This window comes from Kryptolebias marmoratus, linkage group LG13 (assembly GCF_001649575.2).
Source record: "Kryptolebias marmoratus isolate JLee-2015 linkage group LG13, ASM164957v2, whole genome shotgun sequence".
Lineage (NCBI taxonomy): Eukaryota > Metazoa > Chordata > Actinopteri > Cyprinodontiformes > Rivulidae > Kryptolebias > Kryptolebias marmoratus.
Genome location: NC_051442.1, coordinates 2604879 through 2624526, shown reverse-complemented (window position 1 = coordinate 2624526; position 19648 = coordinate 2604879). Strand labels below are relative to the sequence as shown.

Sequence of the window (19648 nt, the reverse complement as noted above, 5' to 3'; positions counted from 1 at the left end):
TGAAACACAACCGAGGTAACTCGCTGAAAATATTCTCCTTCAATTCCACGAAGCTGAAGTTGGTTTCCAATTCAGAAAATGGCTAAAGGGCGATTCCAGCTAATTTTTCCCTCCCTTCAGCATCTTTAATCTCCTCTAGTTAAAAAACTACAACACCTAGACACTTCAAACCTGGAGCCGATTATTCTGCACTGATTGCAGAACATTTAAAACCAAGTGTGTGATCTGTGAAACCTTCATCTGATTCCTGAAACCTCAATAAAGGGCGACTTCAGCACTTTTTTTACATCCTGGTCCAGCTCCAAAACTACAACACCTCACTGGTATTTGATAAAAAGGGGAAATCTCTGCTAAAATCTTGTGTTTTGAATCAACATTCATATAAACTAATTCATGTCATTTCAGTGAGTCATCATGGTTGTGCCCCGAGTCCTCTGTTGCTTCAGATGAGGCTGATCCCCATGGATTTACAAACACACACAAATACATGTCATATACACATTCAAGTCACTTGTTTTAAATAAATGCTTCTATTTTAATTCAGTTTTGGTCTTTATTGTAACTGATGTGCAGGGGGAGAATGACTGGTTGACCTCAGGATTTTTTAAAGTCTGGCTGCGGCTCTGGTTGTATGGAGCTGAGACTCACCTCCGGTCAGGCAGGATGGGAACCCTCCAGCCTTTGACGAAGCTCAGAATGCTATCGGTAAGCTCCACCTGCAGGGGGAGTTTGGGCACCCAGACGGTGAGCTCCAGCGGCGCGCTCAGGTGCTCGTAGCTGAAGATGACCCTGGCGTTCATGGAGCCCCGCGTCTCCTTCCCGTTGACAAACACGTAGTCGCAATTCATGGAAACCTGGAAAAGATCACGGTCAGGAGTCAGAGGCCATCTATATGATAATGGTCACGTTGGCGGCAGGGAATCTAAAGGATCCAGGATGATGTAAGGCACAGGATGGAGCCACAACTCACAGCAGAGCATTTCAAGGTTTCAGCAGAAAGAGAACAAATATTTGTTTCACCTAAAAGTACTAAAATGCACTTTGGCAGTGTGCAGATTTTCAGATCTCCAGTTTCACAAAAACATGTGCAAAGTCAAAATCAGACTTTGATACTGCTGTGGAAATGGGAAAAAGGCTGTTTATCTAAAAAAGCACACTGTAAACCTGTGTTTTTCTCCGGCTTTGTGTGGCTCCAGAGTTTGAAGTTTTTATTTATTTATATTCCATCCAGCTGAATTTGCCAACCTTGAGAAGAAATATGGAACGAATCAGTGAAAATCAGCTCTTGTGTCGGGTCAGAATAAAAACCCGGCAGCTTTTCAGCCTCGGCGGAACAAAGCCGAAAACAACTGCTGTAAACAAAAACGCTCACCGGCTGCCGGCTCTTCTCTAATCTCATTTGCATCCTTTATACAGTCAAATTAGAGCTTCTAAGTAACCTGGTGTTTGTTGAGCTTGTGCAGAGCAAATCAAGCATTTAAATCCCATCCCAGCTCCACCATCATTCTTATAATGATCTGCGAACAATTACACGTAACACGGCATGAAAAGCTTTTACCCAAACATGTCACTCCTCTGACATTTTAGCTGAACTTTGCTCACTCCACCTTCGGCTCATAAATAAACATGTTCACACGTTTCACCTTTCACGAGACATTCCTGTAATTTGATATCTGTTGCATTTAAGCCTCAGCAGGCGATTTGAAACTATTAATAACTACTAAATATTTGTCTCCTTCCAAAATGAAGTTATTAACTGCCTTGGATTTGAAGGGCTTTGCTTTTGGAGATTTATCTGGTGTTGGAAGGTGGCTGGTATTGTAATCAGAGGATCTAATCTCTGGCAAATGGAGGTCAGGCTGTCCAGTCTTCTCAGGGCTGGGGATTCATCATAACTCGGAGGAGGTCTGGGTAATATAATTCCCCACATGCAGACAGGCCAGAGTTGACTTCTGAAGCTGACAGTCTTTCCCTCTGGCTCAGTTAATGTCATTTTGCAGAGTTTGACCTCATGAGCTACCACAAAATCCAGTGTTTGTGTGTTAATTCGCTGACATGTAATTTATCTGTATGGTCACACTTATAGACCAAATGCCCAGCTTTTCTTGAAGGAATGCATATCGCCCGCTGCCTGTCTTGCTAATGTTTTAGACCAGTGGTGTCTAATCCTGGTCCTGGAGGGCCGCTACCCTGCAGGTTTTAGATGTTTTCCTGCTCTTCAGCAGATCTTTAGGTTCTGCGAAAGCCTGGTAATCACTCAGTCACTCAAATCAGGTGTGTCAAAGCAGAGAAACATCCAAAACATGCAGGATGGTGGCCCTCCAGGACCAGGATTGGACACCACTGTTTTAGACTAAGAGTATCTTATGTGGAGAAGTGACGAGTTGTTGCCATTTTGGTCAAACCTTGAAAAGAACATGCACAATCTGAAGTGATATCTGTTAGAGCTTGAAATGTGTTGTGAATGACTCTGTTTCTGTAAAAATGACTGTGGTATTGTCATTTATGTGTAGGCTAAGAATGATTAGCTGTGGCTTCCATCTTGAATTAAGTTAGTTAATCAGTTGTAGATGAAGAGCAAGTCTTTCATTAAAATCTGTTCAGTGATTTGTGAAATGTTTTGCTAACACTGTGTTCTCTCCTTTGGTGGCGGGTGATAAAAAGAGAAAAGTTACTCAAACACAATGACCTCAGCCAGCTCTGATTAATCCCGGCAGAGCGTGCTGGATGCCACACAAACACGTTCATGGAAACGTGCCGTTTCAGCCGCAGCACCACTTCGGTCCCCGCAGCTCTAGCTGCTGATGAACTTGGCTGGCTAATTGCAAGTCAAAAGCTGTTAGCAACTCTGGGTATCAGCGGTCCTGCGGGGGCTTGCTGAGGAGGGCTTTCACACGCTGAGCCACCACATGCCGCCGCGCCGCTGCTAATGCTCTGTGGCATCCTGCGCGGCGCCAGCAGATTGCCCGGGTGGAGACACGTCGTCAGAACCAGCGCCGGCTCGGCTTAGCTGCTGGTCTCAGGGCACAGAATGAAGGACTGGTGGGGTTAATAAAGGTGAGAACACCTCAGGGCTTCTCACACATTAACTGAATTAATTTCCCAGAGTAAAGTCAGCAGCTTTTGTCTTTTAATCGGCGGACGCTTTCATGCGTTGTTACTGTAAGGTGAAAACTCACAGACTGTAGCATCAGCCAGAGCTCTGCACGGGTTCAGCCACGTTCTGCAGGGAAAGCAGTTAAATAACGACACTTTGTGTTGCATCTTACGCAAGTAAAGACACATCCTGCCATGAAATCCTCAGCTCGTTACCAGCAGTTTAAAAAAATAGTCACTTTTTCCATTTGGCATCACAATTATGTGTTTTAATTGATTCTCCTAGCCTACATACAACTTCTCACTTTTTGCATTATATTATTTTAATCTCTGAACTTTAAATCAGTCTAACTTGATATCATCACTATCATTACTCTACAGTCTGAGCAGTAATGAATAAGTGAGAACTCCTCGAAGGAATGCATATCGCCCGCCAAATTTGCATGTCAAAGATCAGTTTACTCTTAGAGTACAAGTTGTGAATGACTCTCAGCTACTACCACACCAGATTATAGCTCAGTTTCTGTGAAACTGACCACATTATAGCCACTTTTGTGCTGAAAATCTAAAAATTGCAAAAATATACAATCAATGCACCACACAATAGACATAAATTTACTCCACTGCAAGATGTTTTATTTACTTTGGTATTAATAGAGGAAGGTCAATGTGTGCAGATTCGGCAGGCTGTAGTTTTCATTTTGAATATATTATAATTTTCTTTTGTTACAGTTAAACACAGTTCCAACACAAATAATGCAGCTGATGTGGTTTTATTATAATATTCTCATATGCTGATTTCCAACTCTTGTCCCTAGTCGAGCTTTTGTATGAACGGCACAATCAGCACAGTAACCACAAAGCTCAAACACCGTACAATAAATACAATAAAACAGCATTTAAAGTTCTAAGTAACAAATATTCTAAAACGACGCTAAAAAACAGACCATAAAACCTGTTAAATGCAGCAAACAAATATACGAAAGGTTGTCATGGTTACATTTTGCGCATGTAAAGCCACCTAATTATCCTAAAGTTCAACAAAGGAGAGATAAAATAGCCAAACCTTTGACGCAAACTGGTTTGAAAATAATAATAAGTTAAGTTGTTGGATCTGCAGTTGGTGCTTTGTTCCCACACTTATTTCCTTTCTGTCGTAAAAACGCAGAAGCAGAAGCGATTTTCTCTCCGATAATTTCCGTGTCAAAAACTCCCAACGTGAATTAAACGGGTGCAAATGGAAACCGGAGTCCTCCTGGTGGCTCTCATTAACACCACAATCTGAGTGTTCTCAAACAGAAGCCACAACCATTGCAGATTTTATTTTCAAATTTAATGCTGAACCAAATTAATTGCTCCAACATTCTGACAAATGGAGGCTCCGTTTGGGGGATAATGTGTGTGGGTTTCAGCGCAGACTGAATGCTGACATATGGTTAGCACTGCTGGGAATATGTCGTGGAGTTGTTATGAAATTCTTCTTGGTGTGATGAATGTGTGTTTTCTTCTAGAGCAGGGAAACCAATGAGTTCATTCAGCTCTGTTAGCTAAATGAACCAGCCCCCATTAGCCTGTTGTTGGAGTTATTGATGATGATGAGGGGGAAAATTATCCATTGTTGTGGGAAGCTGGGAGTTTAGAGTCTTTTGTTTGAATGCAATAAAGAACTATCATCACTTGATGAGGATACATGAGTTCTTTGCCTAAAGTCTGCAGGTATTTCACCTTCCTGATAGATTGGTTTTATTTTCAGAGGTTTGAGGATGAACAAAACAACCTACAAATGTTTGCTCCCTTTATTGTGGAGTGGAGGCAGAGTGCTAAAAAAGGATACTATATATTATAAAATGTCTTCATCTAAAACAAACAAGACCCTTTTATTTCAGAATTAGACAAATAGGTAACATAGCAACCTGTTTATTATCTATCAGGTTTTAAATTTTCTGTTATTTGTTTATTTTGTCTTTTTGTGTTCAAGTTCTTAATCTTGGTTTCCGGTTTTATTTTGTTCATGTGGTTTATGATTAAGTTTACTTTCTGTTTCTTTAGTCACACCTGGTTTCAGTGTCGGACCTAAAGCGTATTTGTAATTACTTCTCACAGTACTAATTAGGACCTCAACCTACTACTCCAGGTATTTTTCATATATTTCACTGTCCGCACATTGACAAAAACGCTGAAAAACAGAAAAGATCATGTTTAGATGGGTCAAAGATTATCCTAAAACTTTTTTTCTCTATCCTTTAAAGTTTCCTCTCAGGTATAACCACACGATCGAAGTTCGATGGCAACAGGACTGGGATGGAGAGAGACAGAAAAACAATAAAAAGGTCCCCAAATATGTTGCTACATCATTGTTTCTGAAAAGCTTTAGGAGTGGCTGTGGCTCAGTGGTTAGAGCGGTCGTCCTCCAACGATTCCACCAGTATGCCACATGTTGAAGTGTCCCTGGGCAAGGCACCGAACCCCTCGCTGCCTCTGATGTGTGCTCCATCTGTGTCTGAATGTGATCTAAAGCCCTGATTAGACTCTATAGGATGATGGATTCAGGTTAGCTTTGCAGAGGTGTAGTAGAGTGCTGTATGAATGTGTGAGTGGACGGATAAGTGAGGGCACAGATTGTGTTGTAAGGAGCTCTGAGTGGCCTGGTTGGCTAGAAAGACTATAAAAGTACAGTCTATTTACTGTTTTGCATTGGGTGATAAATATGAAATAAAAGTGAAATGTTGGACACAAAAGATGTGAACTCATTTGAATGGCCGGATCTTTGAAAGTAAACTGAAAAGTGATTTTCTGACCTCACAGTTTCCCTGTTTTTAACTCATATCTTGTATTTTTTACGATGCTAAATTTGGAGCTGAACTAAAGGTAAATGTGTCACACTAACATGCAGCAGAGCGCCTTCAGCAGGGTACAGTACGCATGCAGGATGACCACAGGCGTGTGATGTGATGTGCAGACATGGGGCCTTATCTCTGGCTTCAGATGGGTTACATGAGTCACAACGCCATGGGAGACAACGATCAGAGGGGGGGGGGGATGGTCACCGCGGTCCACCAAGGCCAGCAAATATGTCCTACCCTATAAAACGCTGTCACACTTCTGTTTTTTCTGCTCTCTCCACCTTGTACAACAACACTGCACACAAACACACACAGAGAGGTTGGCTTATCTGCTACAGGCTCTCCACTGCCGCTTAGTTATTTCCAAAGAACAAACTAAATAAATAAAAGTGACGGTAAAGAAAAATGACAGCATCTCACCTATTTTTACTCTCAGAGTTAGAATACAACAGCCTGTAGGCTGGCAAATATCCAAATGAGAACGCTCGGCTGAAAATAAAGCTTTATTCGGAGAGGAGGTCTTTTTGTTTAAATGCTGTCTGAGTTGCAGTTTTATGACACGAGGCCAGCAGGAGATGTGACAGGGTTTTAAAGAGATTTGTGTGTACTCTGCACCAATCAGGAGTGGCTTCTCGGCAAAAAAAAAGAGGAAAAACTGCAACAAAGAAATGTGATTAGAATGTTGTGTTTGGCGTGAGAGTAACGTGAGCGTGGTGCAAACAAAAACGGTGCAGCGTTAGACCTTTTCCTGCCTCCTTTCTTACTTTCGTTCTTTTTTTTTATTGAACTGTCATGACTCATGCATTTCCTGGGCTTGAAGGGCTCATTTTAAATTAGCCGAGAATGCTCAATGGCAGGATCACCGAAGCAAGCCCACTCAATATCACACGGCCCGGCGCCTTGTCTTTAATGGATCATGAAAAATGATGAATGACGTGCTGAGGCCAGCCATCCCAGAGCAACACCTGCCCTGTTTTTTTTTTTTTTTTCCTATTGACAGCACAACACAATGAGGCACAACTGGAGCCCCTCCCGTCCCCAGGAACAGGTCCATACAGTGAGACGTATTGATCTGAAGGCTGCTATGACTCTAATTTATAATTTCATTTGTTCTCCCTCGAGCTTCTAAGTTATTAACTGCATCTTGTACTCAACTCTGTTGAGTACAAGATGCTACGGAGAGGGTAAGGAAGCTAACATCAGAATATATGAGGGAAAATATACCAACAGGAACAGATAGAAGCCAATAACAGCTAATGGCTTTTTGACACCAGTCTGTAAAACCTGCCTCGTCTGACCTTCAGAAGCTGCTAAAGCATAAAAAGAATTAAAGGCCAAGCTTTCCTTGCAGGAATGCATATCACCCGCTGGCTTTCCTGCCAGGAAAAAAACTTATTTCCTTTGATTTTAGAGGTGGGCAATAAAGATTTAATTAATCTGACTTGATATGATAATCACAGAGAAGACTTATTAACCTTGAATCGGAAGAAATGAATGCGGTAAAATTTAAAGAGTTCAGTCAGGCGATAATGGGCCTGAAAACCTAAAGCTGATTACATTCTGACCTCCTGCTCAGTTAAATGTCATTTTCAGCTGCTGCTGTGTTCAAATAGTCCCACGGCCTTTAAATAAGACACTGAAGTTGGAGAAAAACTAGTTTAAAAGAAACGTCAGGTTCTCAAGTAAACAAGAGCCTGAATTTAAATAACTTTTTGTTGGATATTTGCTGTTGTCAGACGCTCTGACTGTAACACATTAGGCAAACTATCTGTGAAAAAATAAATTAGGTTCCTCTGGCTCCTCCTAGTGCTTCGAATGTGAGAATCCACCAGCAGAAAGGAACCCGGAGGAAAGATCTAACCGGTGTGCTCGTACGGTCGTGGCTCCTGGTCTGCAGGATCCTCTGCATGGAGGGGCTTCAGGGGTGGTCTGCTTCGAGGCTAAAGTCTGCTTTAGGTCTGGGCTGAGGGTGAGATTACTCACAAATGTTCAAAGCAAAATTGCAAAACAGTGGGCTATTTCTGTACAACCAGTTATATCTAATACGATTCAGCGCTTACACTGTTGTTTCCCTGTTTTTTTTATTTAAATTGATGTTTTTTGCAGTCTGATCATGCAAGCAATCTAATAATGTAGTCTATGTAATTTCCCTTTGGGATTAATAAAGTATTTTTGAATTAAATTGAAATAGTTCTGAACACTTTTTGCCGTTTTAGCCGTTCATATATCAAAAGGTTCAGCTCGTTCAGGAAACGGGTGCTATGAGTTTAAATTTCTGTAGCTTTTCAAAAAATGTTTACTTTATTTACAAACATTTCCACCATAGAAACACATGGAGGTCTCTCCTATTCCTTTAAAAACATTGTTCATTTTGAAATCTGGCTCTATTTGTGTCTTCCTATGCTACATTTAGCTTTTAGCTGGCATTATGCTACCTTTAACTAACATTTTGCTACCCTTAACTAGCATTTTTAAGAGTTTTTTTATCTGCAGACCCTGGGGGGGAAGCTCCAGATCACATGACCAGAAGGAAATATATCAGGAAGTTGTACTTAATTGTTTTGTTTCTGCAACAATTATTTGTGATTTGTCATTTATATATATATATATATATATGGGTGCGTGTATGTCTGTCTGTTAATAAAATATCTCATGAACCTTTAGATGAATTTAAGTGAAATTCTCAGAAACTAATGATTCACATCCACAGGTGACTAATTTTTGGAGTCATCTCGATTAAAGATGGCCGCTACAACTAACAGACTCTAGGAAACACAAATGGCTATAATAACCCGGTTTTACAGATATTAAGCTAAAATCTGGTGTGGTTGTGGCAGAGTCAGCCCAGTCACATGCTCTGAGCCCTTACAGATTGTCTGAGAAGCTAAAACTGTAAAAGTTAAAATTTTTGGCATACAAAGTGACAGATGACAGTTTTTAAAAGTTATTCCTTCTGATGTCTTCCCTGCAGCAGACTTTCTGATGCACTTTATTACATCGAAGGGATAATTTGCACGAATGTCATTTTCTGTTTTCAATATGATGTCATCGTTTTATAAACTCTTAAAGGTTTTTCCAAAAAGGCACTTTATTATTTTACAATTAAAGAGTTTAAACAGTCGAAATGATTCTTGCTCCACGTTTCTGTCTCCATCTGAGGCTGAGAAATGGAGCTTCTGGGTGACAATTGTGTCAGGTTTTTCAGCAAACCTCCAGGTTATAGAAGGATGATTTTTTTTAAAAAACTGCTTCAGTTTTAGAGTTTTTCTTTAAGCTTGCCTAAAGTCTTAAAGGGTGAAATTTTATGAGCCAAAAATGGAACCAGATGCAGGCTGCACTGTTTGCACTGTTGCATATTTGAATATATTAACATACATTATTTATCACTGACTTCCTCTAAAGCCACATCTTTTTCTCCACCATCACTTTCATTAATATCAACACTGACGCATCACTATGCTCTGAACCAACCGCCTTTAATTAAAATTCAGGGAGGTCTGCCTAAAGAAATTCTTCTTGAGCAAAGGTCCCGGATATATATATTAAAATTTTCTTTGAGCCATGCTCGTTTTCTTCATTGCTCATATAATATATATAATTTCTTTTATAATTTCTCTTTGTGGGCCGGCAGCCTGACTTCCAGCCAGATGTGGGATGTGCCGTAAATGATAGTTGCCAAGATGGACGAGTTAAAGTCAGTTATTTGTTGATGTTCCCACTTTTTATTCTGTATTATGTAACCTCATGTGGAGATTACATGCTTCTACAAATAACATTATCCTGATATTAACAGATAAAGCTCAGTCAGTTTTAAGTCCAGGTTGTGGAACCACTGGCTGTGTAGCCTTGATGTAAATCAGTGACCTGTATTTGTGATTATTGCCTGATGTCATTTATCTGTAAATAATGTTTTTTTTATTTTTATTTTATTTTATTTTTATTCTTCATATGGACCTATTTGTGTGTCTTTAATAAAGTTAAAGTTGATAGAAAAGCTACAACAACTAAACGAATCGCTGTAAATGCCAGACAAGCCGCGGTGCTTAAAATAAATGAGTGAAAGAAGAAGAGCTTCGTAGAGTAAAATAAATCATTGTAAATGAGGAAAAAGCTGTTCTGCGTAAAATTAATTAATGTAAATTGCAAGAAAAGCTGCACAGCATAAAATATATGACTATATATATACAGGAAAAATGTAAAAACAAGTTTTAAAAAGATATTACATTTTACTGAAACTTAAACCAATCTGAGCACAGATAAGACTTCATTTGGGTCTGGATCCTGGTCCTCCATTTATGCCCCTTTTACACCGGCTCTATTTCAGAAGTCCGGCTCTACTCCGCTCTACTTGATAAAGAATGCATCGCGCACTACCGAAACTTGGCCCAAGTTGTGTAGTAGGACAGCTGTTATCAGCCGGAGATTTCAGGCTTTACAGCGCCTTCAGCTGGGGGACAGACGGCAGAAACATCGCAGGGTAAGCTAACGCTGTTGTTTATATTCCTACCTTCGCTCTTTATGCTTGCATCTGGCCACACCCACGACCAATGAGTGAACAGAAGCTAAGCTTGCGCCGCCCACCAAAGCAGGGCCGGCCCGGCTGGCCCTACTCCGAAGCAGGAACCAAAGAAGCAGGGACCGGCCTCAAAAAAATGCAGATGTAAATGCTCGCAAAGCAAGCCAAGTAGAGTGGAGCCGGGACCTTTCAGGCCCGTGTAAAAGGGGCATTTGTGACCCCCAACTACCACCTAGTTATACAATCAAACAATTTAATTTATTTAATCAACAAACTAGACTTGATGTTGACCTCGGGTGATTGTTCTGCATCCTGGTGCAACATTTTCCTGCCACCATAAAACCGAAGTGAACCAGAAGAGACATTCAGCAGAACACGTTGGACAGGAGGTGTCCCCCTGAGGAGCAATAGGTGTGGCACTTTTAAAAGCATCTAATGGAGCTTTTATAGTTCATTTGTAACCTTATTGATTCACGTGTCGATCCTTATCTACCTTCACAGGTTTCATCTGAGGCAAGAATCAAATCAGGAACACGTGTGGAGCAGCTCAAAATGTATTTTTTATGCCTTCCTGGTGATGTACTGTGGAGGGGTTAAAGAGATTACATTTACCCAGAATTACATCTCGTCCCAGAAACAGATTACTGTACCTTTACGATGTCTTCATTAGACGACTTGCACTGCACAAAGGCTGAGACGTCCGTGACGGCCCCGTTCATCTCTATGGAGACCATTTTGACAGGAATGGCCACGGTGCGCCCGGTGAGGATGGCCGTGTTGATAATCTCAGTGTCCTGCGAAGGAGGGGGGAAAAAAAAGACATGGCATTTATGGAGCGGCGAGAGGCAGAGAACGATTTTCTGTGATATTTTCATCAGCATCTGTGAGGTCCTCATTTAAACGCATTACCATCGCGGCCCCCGTGTCGGCCAGGTGACGCTCTCAGTGCCGGACCAGAACTCATTTCTGTGTACTTAAATGTCTCTCATTGGATTTCATCAACTGACATTTTCATTTCAAGAGCGCTTTTTCCCCCCAATGAGAGAGAGGAGGTAACTGAGATGGGGATGGAAAGGACAGAAAAGTAATAACTTTTTACTTTAATCATTTTGGAAAGCCATTTGTGCTCCTATGAGCTTAAATTTCAGGCTAAAATAAAAGGCAAGACATTTACTGTATCGCTGGACAGACTGATGTATTTAATCTTTATATGATTGGAGTTTTAACACTTTTGCCTCAAATCAGCTTCAGATGGTTCATATTGTCCCATCGGGATGCAGCGTTACTCAACATTATGACTTTCCTAAAGCCATTTTTACCCCATTCAGTGGTATTGTTTAATCACTGAACACTAAGTCATGAACCTAATCAGGACGAAGCAGCTACGACGCATTTAACGGACGAACAAACAATAGCCACTTTTAAAAGAACATCACTGACAGAAATGGAGAACAAAGAGCAGTGAACTGAAAACTTTTCCTTTTTAGATTAACTCAATAATATTTGAAGAAACATCTGGAACCTAAGGTCTAAAACAAAACCTTCAGGCTTCAGTCAGATCCTGGACCGTTGAACAGGTTGAGCCTAAAGATTCGGTTCTTCTAAAGCAGGGGTGTCCAATCCTGGTCCTGGAGGGCCTCCATCCTGCAGGTTTTCCTTGTTCCTCTGCTCCAACACACCTGATCTGAATCAATGTGATTAACAGGCTTCTGCAGAACATTTAACCTCTGAATCAGGTGTGTTGGAGCAGGAAACAGGTAACACATGCAGGATGGTGGCCTTCCAGGACCAGGGTTGGACACCCCTGTTCTAAATTTGGAGTTTGTCAACCCAGACGATCAATTAGCAACAAATATTTTGGTTAATAGTGACATGTGACAAACTCCTCTCTCCTCAAACATCTCTTCAAACCACAGTTAGCCCACATGGCTGATGAGCCAGATTTGTTTTTTTTGGTTCATCTTTTAGATCAGAAATCTGCTCAGTCCAGTGGTGGTGGGCTTCAAGGAGGCTCTTTGAGACCTTGTCCTCAATCCGACTGAAATTTGGTTACAAATGCACCAAAAAAGCCAACTACAGCAGTGTGAAAGCTGAGCGCCGTTAAAGCTGCAGGAAGCAGAACAACAGCTAAAAGCTAGAGTAGCTGAATAGCAGATAAAAACTAAAAATAAAAAAGGATAGCTAAAAGCTCAAAGTAGTAGGATGGTAGGCTAAAACTAAAAGTAGCTGAACAGCAGGAGTCCATAAAAAGGCAGGAACTGAGGAGATGTCTGTGTATTTCTATGGAGAAAATATTTGTAAATAATGTTAAACAGTTCTGAAAAGCATAAAAGTAACAAAAATCAATCATCTCCTGATTGAGCTGAAGGCTTTGATATATAAACAGCTAAAATAAGAAAAAACAAACAGAAGTTGTAAGAAAACCCCCTATAAGAACAGGAAAACGGTGAGAATGCTGAGTCAGCATCCACATCATTAGATTACACACGCACAAATCAGTTCATTCATTTTTGTTTGGTTTGTTGCCACCGCTGATTCATAAATATATATATTTTTATCTCTTTTATGATGGGAGAGCAGCTCAGATCAGAGTCTGAAGTCCTGCACGTCCTCCAAAAGCAGAGACCGTGTGTTTAACTTTCTCCCCGCCGTTTATTCTCCAGCCTTAATGAGGCTGCTGAGCGTAAAGTGTGTTTTTCCTCTCCTGGGTTCGCTGTAAACTGCAGGGCTAAGATCTGTTTAGTAATCGAGGGAATATCACACACACTCGGCTCTGAGTTTTGTCACTTTTTCCGTTCCGCCCGAAACATAAAGCAAACATTCCGCAACACTTTTGTCATATTTTCTAAATTTCTTCTCGTTTTCTTTTTTTTCCTTCATCGTGTCAGAGGACCCTCTTCATCTGTTTGACGCCGCTCTGCTGAAGGAATCAGATGCCTTTATTTACACAGATTTACTGTAACTTAGAAATGTGCGCTTCCTCTTTGGGAAAGTTGGTTTCATCATCTAAAACACACAATATCGAGCTTTGATTCATAACTACATACAGCAGCATTATGCAATCAACAGTCCTAACTTTAACAAAGACTCGCTTTTTAATAATTTACACAGTTTTCATGAAATAATAAAGAACTTGTACAGAATTCTGAGCAACTCCAATAAGTATGACATGAAAAAGTGAGAGCTGCAGCACAAACTTAACAAATAATTCACTGATAACATAAATTATCTGCAAATAAACCAACATATTTATGATCTGCCGCCACGAAAAGCAGGTTACAACTTAATTGCCCGTGTGTGTGTGATCATTTGTCAGCTTGTTAGCAAGATATTAACAGAAAAATATCTATAACTCTGTCATTTTGTACATATCTTGAGCTAAAATTGAGCATTAACTGATGGAGCTGTGTCTGTTAACAAAATATCTCATGAACCACTTGATGGATTTTATTGAAATTTTCAGGAAAGAAAAATCTACCGATTAACTTTTTGGGGGGGTCAACTTGATTCAATATGATTTGAACTTAGCAAACAGAAAAATGACTACAACTCAGCCTAAAGGTGGCGCGGCAGTAGCTGAGAGTCGTCTCCAGCTCATATTTTGAGCACTAACAGACAGTGTTTCAGTTATCATACCGTTTATGATCATTAAAGGTTTCTCCCACAGAAAGAGAAGACAGCTGAGAAACTCCCTGAACTTTTACGTTTCAGAAATAGGAACACGGCACGGTTAAAGGTGCCATCTCCTTCACAGCCTCTTTCAGACCCCGATATGTAAATCCTTGAAGGGGTAACTGTTTTCATGTCGGGTCTTGAAACAAAAATTCAAAGAAAGCCTCCATCTGTAGCTGCAGAATCTGCTCCAGTACAGAACCTTTTCTCCAGTCCGGGCAGCAACAGGCCATGAAATGTTAATTAAAACAAGCCAAGAACTCAGAATCTGCCTGAAATTTTAAACACCCCCCTCCTACAGCGAAGCTCTCCTAAAGTCCACCACATCTAAAACCACTTAAATTATAAATCCAACCCAAGCAGTTTCTTTTTTTTTTGTAATATATTCCACACTTAGTGAACCTGATTGGTTGATGCTCTGTGACGTGATTCATGGACTTATCTGCAAACACACACACACATTCATACAAACACACACCGTCTCTTCATGTCTCACTCTGCTGGCTTCTTTTCTCTTCTGCTTCTGTTAGTCAAACAGATTTGTCTTATTAATGCTTCTCTAAGAGGAAAACTTATTCATATTCTAATGGTTTATTAAGACCTGTTATCACTGGATCAACCTCACATATTTCCTCTTAGATGAAAGTTTTTATCCGACTTTAAAATACTATCATTGTCATTATATCAACCGTTCTGTTAGCTGTTGAAATGCTTCCTCTTAGAGGAAAGTCTATTTGTGTTTAAATGGTCTGTTAGGTTATACATCACTGACCGGGTTACAGATTGTTAGTTTACTCAGATTACCTGTTATAGTTATACCAAACTTACTATTAGCTAGAGTTACTTGACTGATGGTTTTATTTCTGTATTGCTTTAGTATTCTTCAGTGGTGGACGAAGTACTCAACTATAGTACTTGAGTAAAAGTATTGATACTCGTGGTCACATCTTACTCAACTACAAGTAAAAGTTGTACTCAAGTTAAAGTACCGAAGTACTCACTTTTGAAAATACTTAAGTATTTAAAAGTACATGCATTTAAAAGTACTTAAGTATTTAAAAATACAAATTAAATGTTCTAATATCAGTATGTTGGAGAACCTTGTAACTTTCAGAAACCACCTGATGTATCGACGTGTAGAAACACTCTGCTGCAACTTCTACACCACCTGGAAAGAACTTCAGCATAAAAATGCCACAAAAAATAAGGATTTTTTAATCTAAAAACACCAAACCAGAGAGTCTTGATTCTCCTCACACTTTCACGATGGAACAAAGGTTTAAGGTTGAATCTATTACCACGAAGTAACGACCAGCTTCCTGGAAATGTAGTGGAGTCAAAGTTATAAGTTCGCCCCCCAAAAAATTACTCAAGTAAAGTAAAGATTCTCAAAAAATGTACTTAAGTACAGTAATCAAGTAAATGTACTCCGTTACTGTCCACCACTGGTATTCTTGTTGTTTTTCAATGGTTCCTCTTAGAGGAAAGTTTATTCATGTCTGTTAGTTCACTCAAATTACCTGTTATAGTTGTACCAAACTTACTGTTAGCTAAAGTTACCTGATTGATGGTTTTTATTTCTGTGTTGTAAAGCACTTTGGATCGCCTTGCTGCTGAATAGAGCTATAAAAATAAATTTCACTTCACTTAATCAAAAAAAACACACGAGTCAGGTTGTCATATACCAACCAGAATCTGCAGGTTGTTGATCTGTTTAGTGACGAGGTTTGTAACGACACTTAATGTGTTAGAATAAGTCATTTTCAGGTTTTTAAAGTCCGCATCGAACCCCAGCAGATCTCTGTGGATAAGTGACAGCACTCTGGGCCGAAGCCCTGACAGAAAGACAGCCTTCCTCAGCTCCTCTTCCTGTTTGGCATCTGTTAGGCTTTCACTGCACGGGACACTTTACACATAAACGTGGGCTGCAGCGGGAGCTCTAATTAAGCTTACCTGAATTCAGCTCATTCAGCAGTCATTTCACAGACTTATCATTTCTTTTAATTAGTAAGTTCTGTTGGAAGCAGCAAAAATACTTTGCAGGTACGCAAACCGACACATTCCAGTCCTGACATGTTTGGTTTTTAAAAAGAGTTTAAGCGCACGGTGTAAACAAAACCAACAGGCAGGAAATAAATAAATAAATAAATAAAATGGAGCCTGCTGAAAAATAAGACTCTCACTACACGGAAAAAACATCCATTTTTGATTAGTTTTCATTTGGATAAATAAAATATTTACACAAACATAAAAAATCATCTTTTTTAAATTCAGGTGTGAATTGAGCCAAAAATACAGTTAAATTATAAAAACTTCCTAGTATTAAAATTTAAAAAATTTAAAATTTGATTTTTTAGCCCCAATCCTTGATAAATAATTTCCGTTTTGTTTAAACTCAGTTGTCAGGTCAGATTTTTTATCCACTTGTTGCCATCGCTTTTAATAACCTCCACCACTTTGCAGCAGCGTCGCAACGAGACGAGATTTAAACTGTTTTTCAGTAAAAAAAAACAGCTATTGTCACAAACTCAACTGACTGGCCTCGCTCCCTTTTCTAAGACATGAAAGTGTTTTTTTTATATATACGCCTCATTAACGTCTCATTAAAGCTGAATGACCTTTGAACTCGGGGCTCATTTACATAAAGGACCTGATAACAGGCTGAACTTTATCCAACTTATCTGGAAAAAGGAACGAAAGAATTTGCCACGCTTTTCAGATGAATTAAAACATTCCTACAAAAATTTACTTTTCTCAGCATAAAACCAGCTTATTGATTTTTATTCAGTTTTTTTTAAATAGAAGACATTCATTTCTTGTCTTTCTTTTTTCTTTTATCGATTTATAATGAAAAAAATTTGACCTCAGCCCATCAAAACAAGTTTAAAAAACCCTCAAATAAATCCAAAGATACAGTTTCACCATAAAATTTAAGTAAAAAACACAAACAGATAATAAAAATAAATCAAATTCTGACAGAAACTCTGTAGTTATGATGTGACATTTGACAGTCCGACTGAAGAAGACATTAAAATTAAACTCCTTTGTGTTTTATTATTGTTATTATTAATATTTTTTAAATCATCAGTGTTGGGGCGGATGTCCAGGTGGGTCCAAATTGGGTTCAGGAGGGTACAAACACACATAATGGTTTATTTTTGCACCTAAAAAACACCAAAAGATTCAATTTAAAGTTGCCTGTCCTGGTTCGTGCCTCTAGTTTAAGGGCCCACTTTTAATGCCTGAATGATTTATAAGTCAGAGGTAAGTGGCTTTAACAAAAAAAAACTTTTTACCCTGAAAGTTTGAACTAAAAGACGAAGAACTTTTGCTTCAAGTCTCGTCACAAAACTGGAATAAAGTCTGGTTGCGTGGACTATAAAGTAATGAAAAGTGATTTAAGACTTTTGAACGATGCTGTAAAACAGAGTTGTGTCACCTCATTCTGTCTGACTAAGGTCAAATATTTTATTGTTTCTGTTCCCTTTGATCAGATTTCTTGTTTTCAGCTCATAAATCTCAGATGTTGACGTTGAATCAAGCCTAGCTGGATTTTTTGGTATATTCCACAATCCACTCAAAGGAAATGACAGATTAAATCTCGTCTTTCACTGCGGCCACGGTCTGCAGCCACAGGATCCCGTTACATCTGGAAATCAGAGCACGATGATGAGAAACGTCTGTTTTAAACAGCAGCTTTTATAGGAGGCCAGCTCTAAGGGTGTAATGGACTGCTTGAGTGGAAATGAAATTGTCTTAACTTCTTTTATTTTTCATGATAACTGCTGCTGCTTATACAGTTGAATAATGTCGGCGCTACTTTACTCTACACGGACCATTTCCAGGGAGGGAAAACTTCTCTGTGTGCTGCATGTTAGAGACCGCTTGTTTTCAAATCTGAAAAGGCAAAACAAGCCATTTTTATTTAGCGTCAACAAGTTATTTCATTGAAAAGCAAACAAAAATATAACAAACAGTCCTAATTAGCGGGCAAAACAAAGAGAAGCGGTGACAGAAGCATGAGAAGTTATTTTCTAAGGCAAAGTCAAAAAAAGCACATTCTGCTGTGCGGCTCCACACATCTGGGGACAATATGCATGAAAATCCCAAATGTCGAGGGGACAAGGGATATTAAGTGAACCTTATGTTCCAACAGATGTGCCGTACACAAAGCCGTAACTGCAGCTCAAGTAGATTTAATGGAGCTTCATATGCAGAGCAGCTTTAATTATGCAAATGCAAACCAGACAACGAGAGTCATCATCCTGACACAAGTATCAGGTCCTACAAACTGTTGGTACACACACAGAAAGACTGTTAGTGTTATTTATGTGTCGTAGGAGCTACAGTGTGCAACCAGCCGAACGCCTTACTGCCTCTTAAAGCTGCAGCGCTGATGTTTGCTCAACATGAACGCAGCAAAATGCTCTTGAGGAAGACCTGTCGTCGGTTTTCCATGACCTCCACCGTCCACTGCGCCGGTGTCCAGCCTTCAGGATCATAAATCATCCGCAATAAAACTTCATTACTGTCAAAAACCGCCGTTTCAGTCCTCCGAATAAATAAGGCAAGAAAAACCTGAAGGCAGAAGGCAATCAGATGTCTCTCTTGCTTGATTAATGTCCTTTTCTTTTCATAATCTATTACTGCCTTTGCTAATTACCACCTTTCACAGGCAGAGAGGGGACAATCGCTGGCTCCTAAGAATCAAGTCATGAGCATAAATTTTGATTACATTTGTGCTTAATTACAACACTTCTGCCTCGACTGCACGTTGCATTTTGTTGCAGCGCCCTCCAAAAAATGCTAAAACCACCAATAACTTCAGGACTTTTGCACCGTTTGATTCTGTGGTTCATTTTTCTTTTTAAACAGAAAAACCAGGGCTGCATGGTGAGCCCGGTGCTCTTCACAGTCCTCACACAGGACTGTCCCCCGATGTTTCACTTGAATAATAAGATAATTTGCAGACCATACCACGGTTATCGAACTGATCGCTGATAACAACAAGTCATCGTACAGATCAGAGGTTACAGATTTTTACAGAGGTTACAGATCAGAGGTCACAGATTACAGGTTTTTTGTAAAAAACGCAGCCCATATCCCGTCTCCACATGAATGATGATTCAGTGGAAAATGTGTATAGATTCCTGGGTATCCATATAACATCTAAGATCTGACCTAGTTAACACGTACGCTTTCATAGATGGCTAAAACTGGTCAACTTTTGCCATCACCTCCTGATGAACTTTTACTGCAGCTTTTAACAGCTGAGACCCAGAGGACGTGCAGACGGGTGCTGGAGGCAGCTGGTGTGTATTCTGACAGACTGTTGAAGAAAACTTCATCACACCCTGGTCATCACCTGTTTGTTCCCTTACCTGCCATCAGTGTTCAACAAACAGGCCGAGCTGAAACCCTGCAACAGGATCTGCCTCTCTGTTTCTAACTATTTATTCTTTTACACATTTCTCAATATTAAAGTAATGCATTAATTTCTGCACTATAACGCAAATATAGT

General features: G+C 39.8%; 1 protein-coding gene across 3 annotated transcripts in view; it reads right to left on the bottom strand.

Moving 5' to 3' along the window:
• Positions 1-19648, bottom strand: part of tmem132e (transmembrane protein 132E) — a 409273-nt gene that overhangs the window by 44405 nt on the left and 345220 nt on the right. For all 3 annotated transcript variants that reach the window (XM_037978997.1, XM_025008806.2, XM_017429159.3), the window contains 2 exons: positions 11106-11249; positions 649-854 (listed from right to left, as the gene is read on the bottom strand). In XM_037978997.1, coding sequence (XP_037834925.1) covers positions 649-854; positions 11106-11249 — 350 coding nt within the window. The remainder of the gene's footprint in view (positions 1-648; positions 855-11105; positions 11250-19648) is intronic.